At 34.3% G+C, this 21,165-nt stretch overlaps 1 protein-coding gene across 1 annotated transcript; it reads left to right on the top strand.

Annotated features, from left to right (window-relative positions):
* Positions 1-14,449: 14,449 nt before the first annotated feature.
* LOC107847919 lies at positions 14,450-21,090 on the top strand. Its single transcript, XM_016692527.2, has 3 exons — positions 14,450-14,734; positions 14,974-15,054; positions 20,773-21,090. The coding sequence occupies exons 1-3, from the start codon at positions 14,618-14,620 to the stop codon at positions 20,791-20,793; spliced, it is 219 nt and encodes a 72-aa protein (XP_016548013.1). The 5' UTR covers positions 14,450-14,617; the 3' UTR covers positions 20,794-21,090.
* The last annotated feature ends 75 nt before the right edge of the window (positions 21,091-21,165 follow it).

Raw genomic sequence — 21,165 nt, 5'->3', positions numbered from 1 at the left:
TCTAAACTCCACCAGACGATCCTTGGTATAATTATGGGACCTACCTATGATCGTGCCTTGGATCGTAGTTTCTAACTGTTGTTGTAGTTTTCTCTCATTGTTAGAAGATATAATTGTCAACTTTCAAATGTTTGGGATAATTTTGATCAGACGGGAGCATTGTATAGTCGTACAATCTCATCACGATTGTACCTACGCTTATAGGTTCTCACTATTGGATAATGCTTCACTAAAACAGCCATAACTTCTTATCCGACATCGAATTTAGGAGAAACTAGACGTGTTGGAAAGATAATTCAAATATATATCATTTGTTAGGTTGTGAGATCAAAAATACTTCAGAATCTAGGAGTTATTCTCATTTTGAGTTGACTGTAGTAAGGTTCTTCTCAAGGAATTAATAAGTAAGGAAGGTTTTGACTTAGCCAAGAGCTAGGCGTTACTTGAGGCCTTAATACATGTCTAAATTACTTATCATACCACCAAAATATAATATTTGATTTTACATGTACTTGAATTATGGTTCTAATTTTATCTTGGATTTTTAGGGTGTAACATAGATAGCAAGAAAGAGCAGAGTAGGAGAGCTCGAACGACTAACAAGTATTAGAGAGTAGTGGAGTTTCCACTAGTAGAGGGCTGCCTAGGTAGACCCAATCAATTGTTCGCTCCACATATAATGATCCAGCTCTATATTTGAGATGTAGATAGGAGTAAGTGCAAACTTCTAGGGCACAATAATCATGCCTTTTGAAGGGCCTCCAATTGAGGATTACCACTTTGGCCTACATGCAAACAGTGTGGTCAAGCAGATAGAAGAGAGTGTTGGCGTAGTTCAAATACATGTTATTGGTATGGTGTAGAGGGTCATATGGTATAACTTTCCACAACTTAGAGATAGAGGTAGAGGTGATCAATCACAGCCTATAGGGTCTACATAGACCTAATTATCATTAGTACCTTCTTCTTCTCATGGTCCTTAAGCACCAGCAGGTAGAGGATCTAGTAGGGGAAGAAGATTTGGTTCAAGCATTGGTCGAATCATATGTAAGCACTAGCTGGTGGAAAAATTTAGAGGCATTTTCAGATATGGCCACAGGTACCTTAGATCTTTTCCTACGATGTATATGAGTTGATAGACCCAGGATCTACCCTGTCATATGTTACTCTTTTTATTTCTAAGAAGTTTGAAATAGAGCCAGAGTTGTTATGTGAACTATTTACTGTTAAGACTCTAGTATGAGAGAGTCTATCATAACTATACATGTCTATTTTTATTATTTAGTGATAGTATGTGGTCATGCTACATTGGATAATCTGGTTGAACTTGAAATAGTTGACTTCAATATTATCAAGGGTATGGATTGTTATCCTCTTGTTATGGTACAACTGATTATTGAGACAAGATGTCCTGATTTTATTTTCCAAGAAAACTAGTCCTTGAGTGAAAGGCCAATTCTATGATGCCTAGAAGAAGGTTTATTTACTATCTTAAGGCATGAAAGCTTATTGAAAAAGGGTGCTTGTATCACCTAGTCCAAGTAAAAGTCCTTTAAGTAGAAAAACAAGTGTTGACTCTCCCATCAGATCAATTTTGGTATTGATGTAGATCCCGTAATCAGCCAATATGAGTTCCACCTTATAGAATGGCACCAACAGACTTGAAAGAAATAAAGAAACAATTAAGGGACTTATTTGATAAAGGCTTCATTCGACCCAGTATATCACTTTGGGGTGTGCTAGTGTTGTTTGTACGCAAGAAAGATGGCACGTTAAGAATATGTATAGATTACAGTCAGCTGAACAAAGTGATGATAAAGAATAAGTACCATATTCATAGATGACTTATCTAATAAATTTCAAGGAGCTAAATAATTATCAAAGGTCAATTTGAGGTCCGATTATCACTAGTTAAGGATTTATGAAACAAACATTCCTAAGATAGTTTTTCAAGCAAGATATGAGAACTTTTAATTCCTTGTCATGTCAATTGGATTAACGAATTCTCCAGTAGCCTTCATGGATATGATAATAGGGTTTTTAAACTCTTTCTTGATATGTACGTGATTTTACTTATAGCTAATATTTTGATACATTCACGTAATAAAGTTGAGCATGTAGATCTTTGAGGTCAGTATTGTGGAGACTCAAAGAGTACCAGTTGTATGCTAAGTTCTCTAAATGTGAGTTTTGGTTAACCTTAGTAGTTTTTATTAGTCATGCGATATCTGGAGAAGGCATCAAAGTAGATTTTCAGAAGATAAAAATTGTGAAGAATTGGCCTCGACCAACACTTCTACAAAAGGTGCATAGTTTTTTGGGGCTAGCAACTTACTATATGAGATTTATAGAGGTATTTCCATCGATTTCTGCCCCAATGACTAAATTGACACAAAAAACAGTTAAGTCCCGGTGGTCAGATGTTTGTGAAAGTAATTTCTAAGAGTTGAAGCATAGATTGAATACAATGCTAGTATTAGGCTTACCAAAGGGCACATAAGGGTATGTTGTGCACTGTGATGCTTCAGGTGTTGGCTTGGGTTTTATTCTAATGCATCATGAAAGATTTATAGCGTATATTTCTCAACAAATGAAGAAGCATGAACAGAATTATCCCACTAATGACTTAAAGCTTGGAATAGTGGTATTCACATTGAAAATATGGTGCCACTATTTGTATGGAGTACATGTTGATATCTTTACAGATCATAAGATTCTTTAATAACTATTCAAGCAGAGAGAGTTGAATTTTAGGTAGAGAAGTTGGCTAAAGTTGTTGAAGAACTATGATGTCAATATTCTCTACCATCCAAGTAAAGTTAACATTATAACAGATGCTCTTAGTTGACTATTCATGGGTAATCTAGCATATTTCCACCTGTTCAGCATGAAGTGGCGAGATGCTCATAGATTATCCAGCTTAAGAGTCTTCCTTATGAATTCCAAAGATGATAGTGTTATGGTACTCAATATGGTCGAGTCATTACTCGTGGCATTGGTCAAACAGAGGCAATATGATGATTCCTTATTGGTCTAGTACAAATATGGAATTCAACAATATTGAGTAACAATATTTTATCTAGTAGGAGATTGCTCCTAAAGGTTTTGAGGTAGATTGTGTGTATCGAATGTAGATAGGTTGAGACAACAGATTATGGTTGAGGCATATTGCTCATGTTATTCAATCCATCTTGGCTCTATGAAGATCTACCATAGTTTTAAAGAGATCTACTGGTAGAGTGACATAAATAATGATATAGCAGAGTATATGACATGATGCTTTAATTGTCAACTAGTAAAAGCCGAACATCACAAGCCCGGTGACCCAACTTAGACCATTAGTATTCTAGTATGGAAATGGGACACTATTAATATAGATTTCATCACAAGTTTACCTTCTTCTTATAAAAAAAACATGACTCTATTTGGGTAATAATTGATTGGCTGACGAAATCAACCTATTTTCTTCTTGTTAAGACTTCTAGCATGACTAAAGATTATACCAAGTTATATGCTACCTATATGGGACCCAGGTGTTGATTACTTTAGATAGAGGTTCACCATTTAAATCTTAGTTTTAGATAGCATTTCAAAGGAGCCTGGGCACATAGGTGAATCTAAGCACTATATTGCAACCACAGACAGACGGTAAAGTTGGGCACACTAGTCAAACACTCAAAGATATGTTGAGATAATATGTGTTAGACTTTAAAGGTAATTTGTATGATCATATGCCCTTAATAGAACTTGCTTGTAATAACAGTTATCACTCCAACATTAGTATGGCTCCATTTGAAGCTCTATATGGGAGAGGATGTTGATCGCCTATTAGTTGGTTCAAAGTAGGCGACACTCAAGTATTAGGTTCAGATTTAGACCATCAAGACATTAAGAAGGTTAATTTGATACTACAGTGGTTGAAGATGGATCAAAGTAGGCAAAAGCCTTATGTAGATTGCAGCATAGGGATTTAAAGTTCCAAATTGATGATTTGGTATTCTTGAAGGTGTAGCCTATGAAAGGCATTATGCGGTTTGGTAGGAAAGGTAAGCTGAGTCACATGTATATTGGGCCCTATAGAGTTATTCGCAAAATTAGTCATATAGCCTATGAATTAGAATTACCTGCAGAGTTAGCTGTAGTACATCCCACCTTTCATGTTTCTATTCAATGTAAATGCTTAGGAGAGCCTTCACACGTCATTCCTACAAAAGGTATTGATCTTACGGAAGACTTGTCACTTGAGAAAGTCCCCGCAACTATATTGGATTGGCAGGTAAGAAAGTTGAGAACTAAAAACATAGCTTCGGTTAAAGCACTTTAGAGAAATCAGGATGTAGAAGAAGCCACTTGGAAAGTAGAAGAAAATATGAAAACTAAATACCTATATTCGTTCCAAACACCATTAGAAAGTTCTTAAACTACTTGTCCCTTTATATGATCGTTAGTTTCTACTATATTTTGTTTTGTGGACATTTGATTCTTACTTGATATGTGTAGGTACATGATACATGCCTATGATTCTTGAGATTTGCATGGATACAACATGCAAATATAGAGTATAAGGTAAGTTACATCATAAAATATAACTTTTATTTGAGTTTATGGCCAAGAGGATCCTCGTGTATTATTTGTTGAGTTTAATGCCAGGAAGAGCCTCATGTGTTATCTGTTGAGTATTATATATATTGTGATGCTCTGTGAAGCATGTTTGGATGTATTCTGGTAAGCTAACAGGTTCCCAATAGGCCTTTTTATAAAAGAAACTCTGCCAAAAAATTTTAAAAAGTTGAAGAGATAGTCAAATTTTAAGGTCTTATGATGGGACAAGGTAGGATCAAAATGGAGTAAATGAGCTTATGGATGCCTCGGTTAGTTATGAAATGAAACTTAAGTTACATGCATCATTCGAGGATGAACGATCCTAAATGAGGGAGATTGTAACATCTTGAGAAATTTTGAATTAACACCTTAAATAAGTACAATTTTTGGTCTATAATGAGAATTTTGGTGCATTAGCAAATGTTATAGAATATATTAGTATGGTTGTTGTTGGTAAGAGAAAGGGTCCTTAAATATTATTAATTTAATATGTGTGGTTTTAAGTATTTTAAGTTATGGGCCATTTTGGCTTTTCTTACAAGTCATTAAGTGAAGTAACAAATGGAGGAAACATTGGGTCACTTTATATGTGGTTTTAGGGGGAATTTACATGAGCAGTATCGATAATTTTAAAAAAAAAAAAAAGAAATGGAAACATGTAGCTTATAGCTACTAATACAAAAAAGGGGAAAAAATGAGGGCATATTCCCTTATTTAGCTTTAGGGAAAATAAAGCAGATACTACTCCTTTATTTTATTTTTTTTCCTTTCATATCATGAAGAAAAATTAATTAAAAGGATCAAGAGAGGACTATCAACAGAGGAAGGATATCTATTTTCTTATGGAGCACATAAGCTAAACTGATTTTGTTGCAATCTCAAGAGATTTCAAGAATTGATTTGCAAAATCTATAGTTGTAATTTAAACTTCAAGAGGTAATTCTTTATCCTATTTTTGAATATGATTATAAATAAGTATTTGAGGATATTTAATTTAATTTTTTGTACTACTTTTTGAAATGAATTTTGTAACTAGAATCCTTGAAAAAAGGGAAAAAAGAGATGGAATTAGGATAAAAGTGAAATTTCTAAAAATTCCTATCAATTGTACAATTTGGTGTTGAATTATAAAAAAAGGCAACCTGGTACACTAAAGCTATCTCTATGCGCGGTGTCCGGGGAAGGGCCCCACCACAAGGGTGTTAAATTATATAAGTTGAAAATGTTAAAGAATTCATTTCAGATTCTTGTTAAGGAATTTGATTAATTTCAGATATAAGTGAAGATTATTGAAATAAATTTTTAAATACGCCCACGAGTCATTGATAGACGTGTATGTTATCCTTGTAGTCAGTGGATTACCTATCGGATAGCGAAAACTAGTGGTTGAGAAGCTAAAGGGTATACTTCACGAATTGAATTGTTTGAGGCTTGGCATACTATCAAAGTTAGTAATGTAATTAGGTATGTAAAGCTAAGCCTTCCCTCACCACTAAGCCACCATCCTACGTCATGTGCTTCTTTTTATCAATGATAATATAATTCTCATGAGATACAAGGATGGAATCCTTATTTGCCTTACATATCATTCTCTTCGTTCTACCATCAAACTTTTAAGTATCCATCTTGCTCTCATTATGTCAAGTCTTCACAATATTTCATATTATCATTTCTTTACTTGAAATTCTTAGGACACATGGTATATATATCACACGTTAAGAATGAAAGTAAATAACCATAGAATGTAGTAGCTAAATTATCATTATCGTAATTTACATGTCATAGGCCTTGGAGGCATTATTTGACAAATATTAACGACAGGAGGGTACATAGCTATTACTTGGTGCATCCGCTCGACGTAATTCTATGCATAGAACTAAGACCATCCCATTATAGTGAACCCGAACATTGGGGCGTACCCATTTTTATGACATCATTTGTATTTGGGGTCACCTAGAATGTCATGCAGTGATTTCCCCTAACTCAAGCCAAAATATGGCATATATACCCTAAGGGAAGACCCTCATAGTAAGCTCATAGGGGTCTTACCTTGTATCAAACTGCGATGACAGTTATACATATAAATCATAGTCATATGTATTTGGACAACGTACACCTTATATGTGATTTAGATCGCCTTTGGTAAGCCATACTATGATTACTTGTGCAACATATAGTTTAAGTACATTACCTAGGCAAATTATAGGTTCTATATTATAATGAACACTCTTCTAGACATTATATGACGAACTAATAAAGTTGTTGCATAGGTTACAATTTCATATCGCATATGTAGTTCTTGTGTGTGCATAATCCTGTTACTTTGGTACTTGATTCATATGAGCTTCCGCACTTGCCCAACTATTATTCTGTTTGCTTTTCATATTAGTACATATTGTATATGTACTAACTTCTCCATATTGCCACCTTTCATTGACACAGGCTTAGATTTTCAAGATCGCAGATGTCTACGGTAGGCTCTGTTGCTGTTTTCTACTGATATTTTGGTGAACTCCATCTCTTTCTAGATCCAGTGTATGTTTAGTATTTTTTATTATATGTAAAGGTCTCTAGTTGAGTATGTCATGCCTTGTGCTAACTAGTTATTACTAGTATAGTGTATTAAATTAACTAGAGACTTCATGAACATCATGCAGTATTGTATTGAACATTTTTTGTTAATATAACTCACTCGTGTGTATATACAACTCATATTGGATATCCTGCTTGCTATTATCCATAATCTCGTATATGTCATAGATTGCTTGTAAAGTGTATAAGGGTTCATCCCTACCATCTTGGGGCATGACAACATTATATATACATGTGATCATTTTTGGAGAAATTAATTCATTACATGTACATGGGATGAACTACATAAATGACTCTCATAATGAGTGACTTTGTTTTTTTGTCCTTCATAAGAAAAGTTCTATAAAACTAGTCTCCCTTCTTTTTTATATATAGAAGAATTACCTATTTGTCTCTCTACATATCAAATATTTCTAGGTAACTCCATAATTATTTATCTTTCAACTAATATTTTTCTCTTTTTTTTTTTACTTTGATTTTTATTTTATCTTATTTTATTTTTTAAAAAAAAATTCTCAACCCTTATTTTTTTTCCTTTTCTCTTCTCAATTTTTTTCATTTTTTATTTTACTTTGAATTTTATTTTTTTATTTTCTCCTTTTTCCCTTTTATTTCCTTTTAGTTTTTCAACCCTTATATTTTTTCCCTTTCTCCTCTCAACTCCTATTTTTTAAAAGAAAATTCTCTTTTTCATTCTTCTTTGATTTTTATTTTTTCTTCTCTTTTTTTAAAGTTTTTCTTAGCCTTTATTTTTATTTTATCTTTTTTTTTCTCAACCTTTAATTTTTTTTCCTTTTATCCTGTCAATTCTATATATAATTTTTAATTTTCTTTGATTTTTATTTTTTCTTTTTTTGCAATTTTTATTTTTTTTCGTTTACTTTTCTTTTTTTTTGATTCCTTCCAAACAATAAGTTACGCCCATGTGTAAGAGTTGACACTACTACATTATATCTTGATTTGTCATATGTTCTATAAATTTTACCTTAGAGACAAAACTTGGGATTTTCAAACAACAAGTTAATTACGTTTCATGGGAAAAAGTTGACACTACCACATTGTATTTTGATTTATGAGATGTTCTATAACTCTTACCTTAGAGGCAAGATTTAGCTCAAGAATTTTCAAGAAACAAGTTATGACCTATGGGCAAGAGTTGACACTACCAGATCATGTCTTGATTTATGAGAAGTTCTACAACTCTTGCCTTAGAAGCATGACTTATCTCAAGGATTTTCAAACAACATGTTACGTACATTGAGCAAAAGTCAACACTACCACATTGTGTTTTTTACTTATGAAATATTCTATAACACATACATTGGACAAGAGCCGATACAACCATATTGTGTTTTTTACTTATGAAATGCTCTATAACACGTACATTGGTTAAGAGGCAACACTACCACATTGTGTTTTTTACTTATGAAATGTTCTATAACTCTTGCCTTAGAGGCAAGACATAGCTCAAGGACCATAAAAAAAGTTATGCCCCGTGGATAAGAGTTGACACTGCCACAATGTATTGATTTATGAGATGCTCTATAACTCTTTCCTTAGAGGTAAGACTTAGACTAAGGGATTTTAAGCAATAAGTTATGCCTCATGGATAAGAGTTGATATTACCAAATTATGTTTTAATTTATGAGATGTTGTATAACTCTTTCCTTAAAGGCAAGACTTAACCCAAGGACTTTCAAACAACAAGTTACGCCCAATAAGAGTTGACACTACCACATTATATTTTAATTTATGACATGCTCTATAACTCTTGCCTTAGAGGCAAAACTTAGCCCAAAGACTTTTAAACAACAAGTTATACCTTATGGACAAGAGTTGACACTACCACATTGTGGCTTAATTTAAAAGTTGTTTTATAAATCAAGTACTTTCAAACAATAAGTTATGCCCCATGGGTAAGAGTTAACACTATCATATTATGTCTTGATTTATGAGATGTTCTATAACTCTTGCCTTAAAGGCACGACTTAGTCCAAGGGCTTTCAAACAAAAAGTTAGCCCCATAGGCAAGAGTTGTCACTACCACATCGTGTCTTGATGTATGATATTGCCTTAGAGGCAAGACCTAACGTACAAGTTACGCCCCATGGATAAGAGTTGACATTACCATATTGTGTTTTGATTTATGTAATGCTTTATTAGTCTTGCCTTTAAGACAAGACTTAGCCCAAGAACCTCTTGAAAAAATAAGCTACGCCCAATGGGCAAGTGTTGACACTATCATATTGTGTTTTGATTTATGAGATATTCTATAACTCTTGCCTTAGAGGCAAGACTTAAGTATTTTCAAACAACAAGTTATGCCCCACAAGCAAGACTTAATACTACTACATTGTGTCTAATTTATAAGATATTCTATAACTTCTGCTTTAGAGGTGAGACTTATTCCAAAGGACTTCCAAACAACAAGTCGTGCCCATAAATTTACTTTGATGTCAAAGAAAAAAGATCCCTTCACGGATTATCCAACGTTCTATTTAGCAAAATATAATAGGAGTTCAGACAAAAAGAAAAAAAGAAAGAAGAAACAAAATAGAGAAAAGAAGAAAAAAAGATTGAGAAAAAAGAAAAAAAAGGAAAAAAATAAAGGCTAAAAAAAGAATGAAAAACCCAAAAAAAGAAAAATTGAAAAAAAACAAAAATGAGAAGAAAAAATAAAAATAAAATTAAAAAAAAAAAAGTTGAGACAAATGAATTAAAAAAGAGATAGATGGAGAAATAGATAATATTTGAGGAAAAGCAAAAAAGAGGGAAAAAAAGTAAAAGAAAATAAAGGTTGAGACAAATGAATTAAAACAAAAAAAAAAAAAAAGTTGAGAGACAAATGACCATGAAAAGTTTAAAAATATTTGAGGTGTAAAGAAACAAAAATATATTTGTTCTATACATAAAAAGGAAAGAAGGTTAGTATTTAAAAATTTTTCTGGGACAAAAATTTAAAGTCACCTGTTATGAGGTTCATTCCATGTAATTTCCTCATGTGCATGTGACCATTTTTGTTGAAACTCTTTATGCCAGTGCTATATTTACGTAAGAAACCCTTAATAAAACCCCAAAATTAAAAAAAAAAAAAAAAAACTGAAAGGGCTGATTTTATATTTTAAAAACTTTTAAGGTGCTTAAGAAAACTCTTAGGGGCCGTTTGGTTGAAAAAAAGTTATGTTGAAATTAGTTATATTGAGATTAGTTATACTGAAATTAGTTGTCTTAGAATTAGTTATCCTGAGATTATTTTTTAGTGGTTATTTGGTTTATGGTACCAAAAATAATATGCATTGCATTATTTCTAAGAATAGATAGTTTGTTTACAAAAATATCTTTTACCTTATTTGGCTTGATTATTTTCCTTCATATTAAATCATACAAAAGTTTTTATTAAAAAAAATTTTAGTAAATTTTTTTCAAATACATGTTAAAAAATTTATGTTGATATTTCTTTAATGTGTATGAAGCTTTAATATTTCATATTAAAATACTTATTTTGTCCTAAATTCTATAAAATGTTGATAATCCCATTTTTGTTTAAAAAAATTCATCATAAAAAAATGTGAAAAAGAATTACTCTTATTTTTCATTATTTAATATCATTAATATTTGGAGAGCTAAATTATATTTTTTAAAATTAAAATTTTAAACATTTTTAGTTATATAAAAAAAATATTTTTTATTTAATAATCAAGCATGTACTAAATTTGAAAGGGAATGTCAAGATACTTTAATTATTTATCAATGATAAAATTGTTAGGAAAACTAAAAATTTGTAGTAAGATTAATAAATATTTCTACAAAATAGAAAGACAACAAACTCTTGAATTAATTTTGAATTTGATTGTATAAATAAGTTTTATGGTATCACTATCATTTATTTTTAATGACTCATCACTTTTTGAGCATTTAATAAATCCATATAATTGTTTAAATTTATCACAATGGATGAAAATTTATATAGATTATTTAGGAATACACATTGAATATTGAGATTATGCATTGAATTTCTGGTAGTAGATCCATAATCGAAAAAGTGTTTGTAATTGTTTCTAAACAAAAGATATGGTAGAGCTAGGACAGTATTGTATGAGCTAGGGTAGACCTCATAAAATAACTATCCTAGCTCTACCATATCTTTTGTTTCATTTCTTCTGGAACAATCAAAAACACTTTTTCGATTATGGATCTACTACCAGAAATTCAATGCGTAATCTCAACATTCAATGTATATTCCCGAATTATCTTATTTTTCAATTATTCAACCATTTCATATTACCAAGTTCAATGTTAGCTAGACTAGTCAACATTTATCTCTTTCGATGAAACAACAAGATCTTATTTGTAACAAGTAGTTTTGTTGGTTGGTTAATTGGTCATATTTTATTCATGAAATGTCTTTGGTTGGTATTAGTTTGGATATGGCAAAAATCATTCTATTATATCGAATAAGTACATTCGATCTAATAAGTACCTTGTGTTAGAATTGAAAAATTTTATGGCTCGGATCTTTAGTATTCTCTTATTTATTACATGTGTCTACTATTTAGGCAGAATACCCTCACCCATTCTTACTAAGAAACTGAAAGAAGCTTCAAAAACAGAAGAAAGAGGGGAAAGTGAGGAAGAAAGAGATGTAGAAACTACTTCCGAAATAAAGGGGACTAAACAGGAACAAGAGGGATCCACTGAAGAAGATCCTTATCCTTCCCTTTTTTTTTCAGAAGAAGGGTCGAATCTGGACAAAATCGATGAAACGAAAGATATTCGAATCAATGGAAAAGACAAAATAAAGGATAAATTTCACACTCACCTTACAGAGACAGGCTATAAAAATATTAATACTATTAATTGTGAAATTTATGATAAAAAAGATTCTTATTTGAATAATAATAATAACACGAGTAATCCAAAAAAATTTAAATTGCAATTGCTTGATAACGAAAATGAAAATGGAGAATATATATATATATATATATATAAAGTGATAATTAAAGAGTTTAGATGATAATTTTGTCATTTTATGACTTTATTTCAAGATAAATTATGTTGAGGTTATTTATATCGCCTAAAGAATGAGATAACTTATTCTAATATTATTTATTAATTATGAAATAAGTTATTCGAAACTTAACAACAAAGAAAGCACCAAAAATTCTATGACTATGTATTTTAATGAGAAAATGGTCAAATGCCCCCCCCCCCCCCCCCCCCCCTCCAACCTTTTCCTCAAATCTCAACTACACAATTATACTTTGCGGGGGCCCTATGACCCCCAAAACTATTTTAAAGTGGAATTATCACCCCCTGAACGTTGACATGTCAAGAGAGTGCGTTTCACTCTCTTTAAAGAGAGTGAGTACGATTTTTTTATTAAAAATTTATTTTTAATATTTCTTTATTCATTTTTTATTATTATTCTTCTTTATTCATTTTCTTTCTTTCTTCTTCTTCTTCTTCTTTTGAACTCAACAATGACATCTTCAAGAACTCAACAATGACATCCAATCCAAAACTAATTTATCATCTCCTTCGATATAAATCACAGTAAACGACCAAACTTACACCAACTACCATTTCATCCAAACTAACAATCACCTCCTTAAAAGCTCCATTCCTCAGAACACTAAGATTATTCAAACTTGTATACTCATTAACTGAATTACCATACCAAGAATTATCATTCTCATGAAATGAAAAACTTCCAACAATGCTCTATACACATTTTGTGGAATCTTGAAATTTTTAACTTTACATTGATGGAATTTTCAATCTCAAACCATAAATCATCATTCAAATTCACATTTCTTGAAAGGGAAAAGATATCGTTTCCACCCTAAACTATACCCGAAAAGTCTAAGCCACACTTAAACTATACTAGTGACCTATTACACACCTTAACTATAAAAAAGTGATATTATTACCTCCCCGCAACCCCCATTCTAAGGTGCGCGTGTTACACTTATTTTAGGCGCGTCCAGCCTATTAAATAACAAAAGTAAACGGCTAAAAACATTAAGGGAAAAGTCATCATTTCAACCCCAAACTATAGACGAAAAGTCAAATCCACACCTAAACTATATAAGTGACCTATTACACACCTTAACTATGAAAAAGTGATACTTTTTACTGACGTGGTGCTGACGTGGCAGCGCGTGTAAAACACTACACCACATGCAAGTGGTAGTAGCCTGACAGGGTGTAAATAGTTTCACTTTTATATAGTTTAGGTGTGTAATAGGTCACTAGTATAGTTTAGGTGTGGCTTCGACTTTTCGAGTATAGTTTGGGGTGGAAACGATGTCTTTTCCCTTTCTTGAAATTGAAACAATCAAATCAGCACCATAATCAAAATCAACACCAAATTTTTTCACAATCATAAATTAACATCAATTTTCATAGTTGAGAAATTAAAAAAAAAAAAAAGGAAAGAAAAAGGAACAAGATTGAAAAACAACATTTCTGCCCGGTATTGTATCAAACATTTGTTGAGCATAATCTAACATCTCATTTCTTACATACCCAGAAATCATATAGTTCCTACATTCTTTTTGTGGACATTTCGTCGAACAATTTGCGTGCTTCCTCAATATCACCTATCTTGAAAAAACTACTATTTCTTGAGTTCCAATTGAACAACAAGTTTACAATTGAACTCACATAACGAAAACAGAAATGAAAAATTTTGTTCCTAAAGCAAATTTATGAAGCCGTGCAAATTTTCGTTCTTGAAGAATTTTTTTTTCTAAACTTTGAATTTAATAGTCGACTTTGAATTTACTATTTAACAAAGGTTTGAGATTTAACAAAGATTTGAGATTGAAGAAAATCAAATGAAGAGAAAGGAAAAAAAAAGAACAAAAGAATGGAGAATCATTATTGTGGAAGAACATGAAATAAATGAAAAAAAATAGTGAAATTGAAAAGGAATTAAAAAAGAATACAAAGGAAAAAACATAATAAATAAAAGTAATTAATTTTTTATATTAAAAAAAGTAATATTAGGTGGAATTATGTGGCTTGACGTGAGAGCGAGTGTAACTCACTATCTGAAACAATATTTGGACGTCAATTTTTTGGGATGTAAATATCCTACTTTAAAATAATCAAGGAATCATAGCACCCTACAAAGTATAGGTGTGTAGTTAAGATTTTAGATTTTGGATAAAGGTTAAGAGACTTTTGATCGTTTTCTGTATTTTAATTAATACCTTACTTAACTGCATCAACCAATGAGATAACTTATGCCAACATTACTTATTAATTCTGAAAAATTCTGAAATATGTTATTCGAACTTAACAAGATAGAAAGCACCAAAAATTTTATGACCATGTATTTTAATTAATACCTCACTTAATTCAAAAAGCTTAAGAACCTCCGGTAGCTCGCAATTGTAGAGAATCGAAGAAGAAGACGATGATGATGCGAACAAGGTTGGTATGGTTCACATTTGGTTTCGCTTCAGCTTCAGCTACAATTACACACTTCATATTTAAAGATCTATGGGCTGATCGACTTTCTCTTTCTTCCCAAGTAATTTCTCTCACCAAAAGCATCTTTGCTATTACTCCATCTGTCTCAATTTATGTATCATAATTCAAATTTTGACCGTAAATTCGGACATTAAAATTTTAAGTTTCAAAGAAACACTTATTTGAATATTGAAATTCGAAAGTTGCTACGTAAATTGAGACGGGGGAGAGTATTGTTTCTTGGGGAAAAAGAAGTATGTTGATTTGCTCTTTTAATCATTTTTATTTTTGGGAGTATAGATGAAGGAGAAATTTGGCGTCTTGGAGACTAGGGTTTCCAATCTTGAATCAGCGCTTCATGATACTCCCAATACTCAGCAGGTAATTTCTGCTTAATATGTACACTCTTCATGTTTATTTTTTTGTTTTACTTTCCTTTTTAGTTCAACAACATACCAAGTATATTTCCATAAATTGGGATAAGTATATGCAGTCCATACCACTAATTGAGAGGTGAGATAGAGATTTTGTTTTCTATTTTTTAGCAACTCTTTGAAACCTCAAGACTAAATGATATTTTGGTACATTTGATATATCTTTAATTTAAGACTATGAGATTAAAAAGTGTTTTTACTTTCTTAATCTCCGTTTCAAGTCAAAATAGGACAAACAAGTTGAAACGGAGGGAATAGAAACAAGAGTGCATTATATTAGGGAACCCAAAGGTGTGCCTAATGGTCAATGAGGTCTCAGGTTCAAATTCAACATAGACGAAAAGGGTGATTTCCTTCCATCTGGTATCTGTTGTTGTTGTTGCTGGTGGAAGGTGGCAGCTATCTCGTGGAATTAGTAGAGGTGAGCACAAGCTGCCCAAACAACACGGTTATAAAAAGAAAGAGGAGTGCATTATATTAGGGAATAGTTGCTAATTTGTTTCTGAAAAAAAGCATGGGTATGATTCTGAAGCAAGGTTTCTTGTAATTGCTTCCACTTGAATTTTGCTTCAGTAGTTGAGGCCTTAAGGTTATCTTTCGTTCGTTTTACTTGTCTGGCCTTCGAGTAAGCAAAGAAATACTTAAGAGTTCCTATCTCCATATTTGATCAATGGCCTGCAATACTTCCTTTTCCTCATTAATCATTATTTAATTAAACAAGTCTAAGTATATAGCTTCCCGCACCTCTTGTAGTCTCTTCCTTAGTTGAATCAACCTCTTTTCCAATGTAGAGAATTCTTTTTGTAATTGCCTTGCCTGTTTTGCTATTAATTGGAGCTTCTTCCATGTGCTTTAGATTGCAAAACCAGGTATATGTTCTCTCCACACAGTCTGCACCAGATCTTAAACTTCTTTGTTGCATTACCACATTTAGGAGCCTAAAAGGCTTCCTTAGATTAGTATGGGTGGTAGTTGAGTTCATTTGTATAGGGGAATGGTCGGAGCATCCAGGTTCCAAAAAGTATGCCGCAGTGTAGTTGTAATCCTAAAACCATCAGAATTGCCAAATGGCTAGTCAATGTGAGAATAAATCCTGGCATCCTATCCCCCTTGTTACACCAACTAAGTTGCCTACCTCTTCTAAGGACTTTCCTGACACCAATATCGTCCACACAATTCTGGAAATCAACTGTCTCATGAGGTGTTACTGGGTCCCCTCTGGCTCTGTCTCCATGTGATAGTATGGCACTGAAATCACCTAAGAGGAGCCAAAGCTCAAGACAGTTATTAGCAAGTGTTCTCAACTGATCCCAAAGACCCATTCTACTAGTAGCAGTGTTGAAATCATAGACGAGTGTTATCAAACAAGCAAAAGATGAGTCTCTATCCCTAACTCTACAATGTACCAGCTAAGTTAGTGTAGTGGCCTCCACCTTATCGTCTTTCCAAAACAACCATATCCTTCCACTGAGAGTAGTAGGATAATCAACATAGATAGTCCATTCATGACCAAATCCGCTCCTTACCTTATCAACATTGTGAGCCTGAATCTTTGCCTCTAAACAGCCAATTAAGTCCACCTTATACATAAGCAAGAAGGCGTTTAGCTCCTTCTGCTTGAAGGACCTGTTAAGCCCCCTTAAGTTCCAGGAGCTAAATATCATGTGGGATCAGCTAAGTCAGGTGTTTTAGCCTTGTTTGGTGAGACAACCATTCCCCTACCTCGGTCATCTACTTATTTGCATTCTTATGTGGACCAGTTGGTTCAGTGATTTCCTCCTCCTTTTGTTCTGGCTGGCACTCAGAACAGGAAAGTGATTGTTGTTCTCCACCTGTATATTTGCTAGTTGTTTCTCCATCTTCCCCATGTCAGGTGTAGGTGCACTAGTGCTTGCCTTTGCTTGAGCCTCCTTAAGCAACCATTTTGGCCTCCATGGCCTTCTTATATTTATGTTTCCCTTTTGCTTCTGGGGACTTGGTGCCTGTTGTGGTTTCTCCTTACCTTTCTTGCATTCATCCTGATCATGCACCATTTGATGGCAAGCCTTGCACACTTGTGGTTTCAATTCATATTCAATTTCCTGCACGAGAATTAAGCCATCTACCTTTTCAAGATAGAGTTCCTCTGGCAGCTCCTGGATGATATCCACCTCTACCAATACGCTGGCATAGGAGATTTTCTCCACCTCCGCCGTCATTCTATCAGCACAGATTGGTTTCCAATGGAGCTTGAGATTCTGCCTAGATTTACTTCAGCCCAGTAGTACACTGGCAACCCATGGAAGAACACCCATAAGGGTATAATTCGTAACTTCTCTGGCTGAAACTGGAAATACCTAGTCCAGTTCCTCAATATTAATGGTCGATTATTGTATGTAGAAGGCCCATTTTGCATAACCATGCTCTTATCCGACGCACTGTTAAACAATAAGATGAACTACCCTTCATCGTGTAGATAAACCTTTGGAGCTTCTACAAATTTCCAAACGCTATTTAATTTCAACACATCTTTGAAGCTCGACATTCCTCCCATTACATGACCAATTAGGGCATCCTCCCATTTTTCACACACCGATTCCACTTCAATAGGGTTTATCCTCACTACTTTCCGACCATCTTTGAGCACAGGAGGGTAATAAGTGAGATTCATACCATTTTTAACTTGCCGATTACCTCTGACAACCTCCCCCGTAGTTGGTGGAGTAGCATGAGTTTCATCAGCCGGTGGAGTAGCTCCCACCGAGAATGTCAGCTTCCTCATGCATTCGAGCCCTCTGGTTCATCCCCTACTTGGTCCGTCACTGGTCCTTCCTCTCCTGTCAAGGGTATCACTGTATCTGGCTTCACCATCCCGGGAATCCATCTTCCTAGCTTCAGTGGGACCAGTGTATGAGGGATTCCAGAGTCTGGTGTTATCTTCCTTCCTTGTAAGCTTGCACTGGCGGTGCTGCTGGCCTTATTTCCCCTCGCTGCTTTTTGGCCATCAGACTCAGGGTGCACGTTAGCAGGCTGCTTAACGTGCCGATGTCCCATAATATTACTAACCTTTGTTACTTGAGCTTAACTCTAACCAATCCATGGCATGTTTTGCAGATTCCTTAGCTAATTCAGCAACCTATCATTCAGTTAGGTCTCTTGCAGACATAATATCAGTGTTCCATAACTTACTGAAAACTTTCAGCACTGTGCATTCTCCATGTCAGTCAAACTTCTTATATTCCATCTGATGTTTTTTCTTTCATTTTACAGCTTCAAACTACTTGTTTGTGAGTGAAGAATAATAGTACTAGTCTGGCAATTCAAACCATTATTTTCCTTGCTTCTTCGGGAGCTTTCCCATAAGAAATCCTGAATTTTTATTCTTTGAACTCTCCAACCCTTCTGTTTTTTGCTCCCTGCATATGTTCCTGCCACTAGAGTCTTTTTTATCGTTTGCTGTTTTCTCATGGTTAAATCTCGAGCCTCCTTTTCAGAATTTTGAAAACTCATTTCAAGTTTGGCCAGATCCAGGGTCCAGCCTTTCTAGACCCGGGGAGGAGGAGGTACTTGATTTCACATTCTCTCTTTCCTATATCCTTGGCTGATTCAGCATTCTCTCTTTCCTAGTTTCCTATCCTTGGCTGATTTTGCATTCTCTCTCTTCCTCTATCCAAAGCTCCGACCTCCATTGACTGTTTTAGTTCATGGATCAAGCAACATCAGCTACTTCAAATTCAGCTAGAACTGCGATCAATTCAGCCTATCTAGACACTGGGAATAAGGGGAAGAAGAGGTCTTGATTCTGCATTCTCTCTCTTTTCTATTCTTGGCTTCTACCTCCATTGACTGTTGTCATTTATGGATATAGATTCTATCTTTTGAAGCGGCAGCAGCTACTTTAAGTTTCTAGACCCTGAGGAGGAGGTACTTGATTGTGTGGTCTCTTTCTTCCTCTATACTTGGCTGATTCTCCGTTCTCTCTTCATTCATGGCTTTAGCCTCCATTGATTGTCTCCATTAATGGAGAGACTTTGTCTTTTGATGCAACAACAGCTACTCCAAGTTCGGGCAAATTCATGATCCATCCAGCCTTTCTCGATCCTGGGCCGTACTTTCGCACATGAATGAATTTGATAAAGCATAACTTCTAGGAATATCACAAACTGTACAGCTTTCTGGCCCATGGGATTTATTTGGCATACTCATAAATGTTCCACTTATTCCATCTGTTAATGGTGACGGGACATCAAAGCTCTTTTGATGACGAGTCTTGGCTTGTCCTGTGAACTGTTCTGCTCCAACCCCTGTTTCTGATTTCTCTAAATTATGATGAATATCTGTAGAAACTGACCATTTCTCCTATTGAAATTTGAAATCAGTCTGTCCTCATGTATATGCCCACGTGGTCCATCAACATGACCACCATTACCATTCTGCCCTTAGCGTGTATGGATTTCTTGTCCAACCCTTGTTGCCCAGCTAAGTTTGAATTAGATCTTCTCCGACAAAATAGTTTGAGGTTTCTGCGTCTTTCTTTCTCTAGCATGCTAGCTCTGTAACTGTTCTCTATTGAATATATTGCTTCCATCCATGCTTTAGTGGCAGATAGTTGTTACATGGGGAAAGCAAATTTGTTAAGAAGTGTTGTTGCAGGGGGACTATATTTCCTCCATTAAGCAGGTGAAGTGTGTTGAGCGACTATTGTTGTTTGCTTTTTCCTGTTAAAAAAATGTGTGTTGAGTCACTAAATAGATGAACAGTATTTTGCCAAATGGACCAGAAGAATTCACTCGTCCCCGCCTTCCCTTTTCTTTTACTTGTTTTCATAAAAAGTAATGAATATAGGCATTTGTAAAACTCATGTGTTTTTTACTTGCCAAGGATTAGAGTAAGGGGCAAAGTATGGCGTGAAAAGAAAATCAAAGCAGCTCTATGGCACTGCACTCGGTCCTTTCCTCTTTTATTCCGCCCACCAATTTCACCGATTTCAACTATTCAATCTGCCTTTGTTTCAGCAAGTGTTTCCCGTACTTGAAATACTTTAGCTGTTCTAGTTGACGTGGCAATTCTATTTCTGGTTGTTACTGTTTGGCTAACTCATTTATACCCATGGGCAGATGAGGGACAATGTCGAAAAAGATATCACACACTGATGCTATTAGCATAGCTTCTTTCTTTTGGCGTATGTGGCTCTTTTGTTTTCAAGGCATCACACTTGGAACAGTTTGTTCCATTGTTTTCTGGTTACTTTCAATGCTCCATTCTTTGGGTTTGTGCCTGATGGTACTAAATGGGGACTGAGGCTTGGTTGTCTGATTGCTTGATTGATTTTGTTGCTGAAAGCACCATATCACCTTTTTAGAACTGAAAAGAAAAAGAAGAATGTTATAAATTGTTTGAATGTTTCACATTGCGTGAGGATGGGCTGTTATCTCAAGTCGTAGGCAATCCTCACTTCATTTGTTAGCTTGGGCGTCAAGTTAGACCCAAGGTTCTATTTTGTTAACATATACAATATGAAGTATTGATTTGTTTTGGATGAGGGCATCAGATCTGATTATTATTTGCTCTTGATTTGGGATCGTCCTTTTCGGCTCTTGTACTTAGATAACTGCTTTAACCTTGCTGAGTTCTGTTAGATTGCTGTACTCAATGATCTTATAGCTCCTTCTGCCGTATCTTGTAGGATGAAGAGAACCAACCATAGCACCATTGGCAGATTGTTTCTTCAGCATGGCTGGATACTGTTTCTTGATTATGTATCTTCGTGATGTCTGATATCAACAGACGATCTGCAAATAGGGAAAATGAAATTTTTATATTTTTCGTTGGTGGTGCAAATTGTACTCTCGCATACTTTGTAATTCAGTTGTTATCAGAATGTTAACCCCTCTCTTCCCTCCCAACCCAAATTACCACCACTACCTACCCAAAAAATGTAGCAGCTCTGATCGGTTGCTCTGGGGGTGTTCCCTCAAGTTTAACAAGATTGTTATACCTTTCATTTGGTCGTCTGTGATTTTCAAAATGATATTTTCTGACTGTAACATTGCTCTGACCTCAGATTTTCCTCAGGGGT

The sequence above is a fragment of the Capsicum annuum genome, chromosome 1 (assembly GCF_002878395.1).
Source record: "Capsicum annuum cultivar UCD-10X-F1 chromosome 1, UCD10Xv1.1, whole genome shotgun sequence".
NCBI lineage: Eukaryota > Viridiplantae > Streptophyta > Magnoliopsida > Solanales > Solanaceae > Capsicum > Capsicum annuum.
Note: the sequence above shows the minus strand (reverse complement) of the source record. Positions and strands in the feature narration are given on the sequence as shown.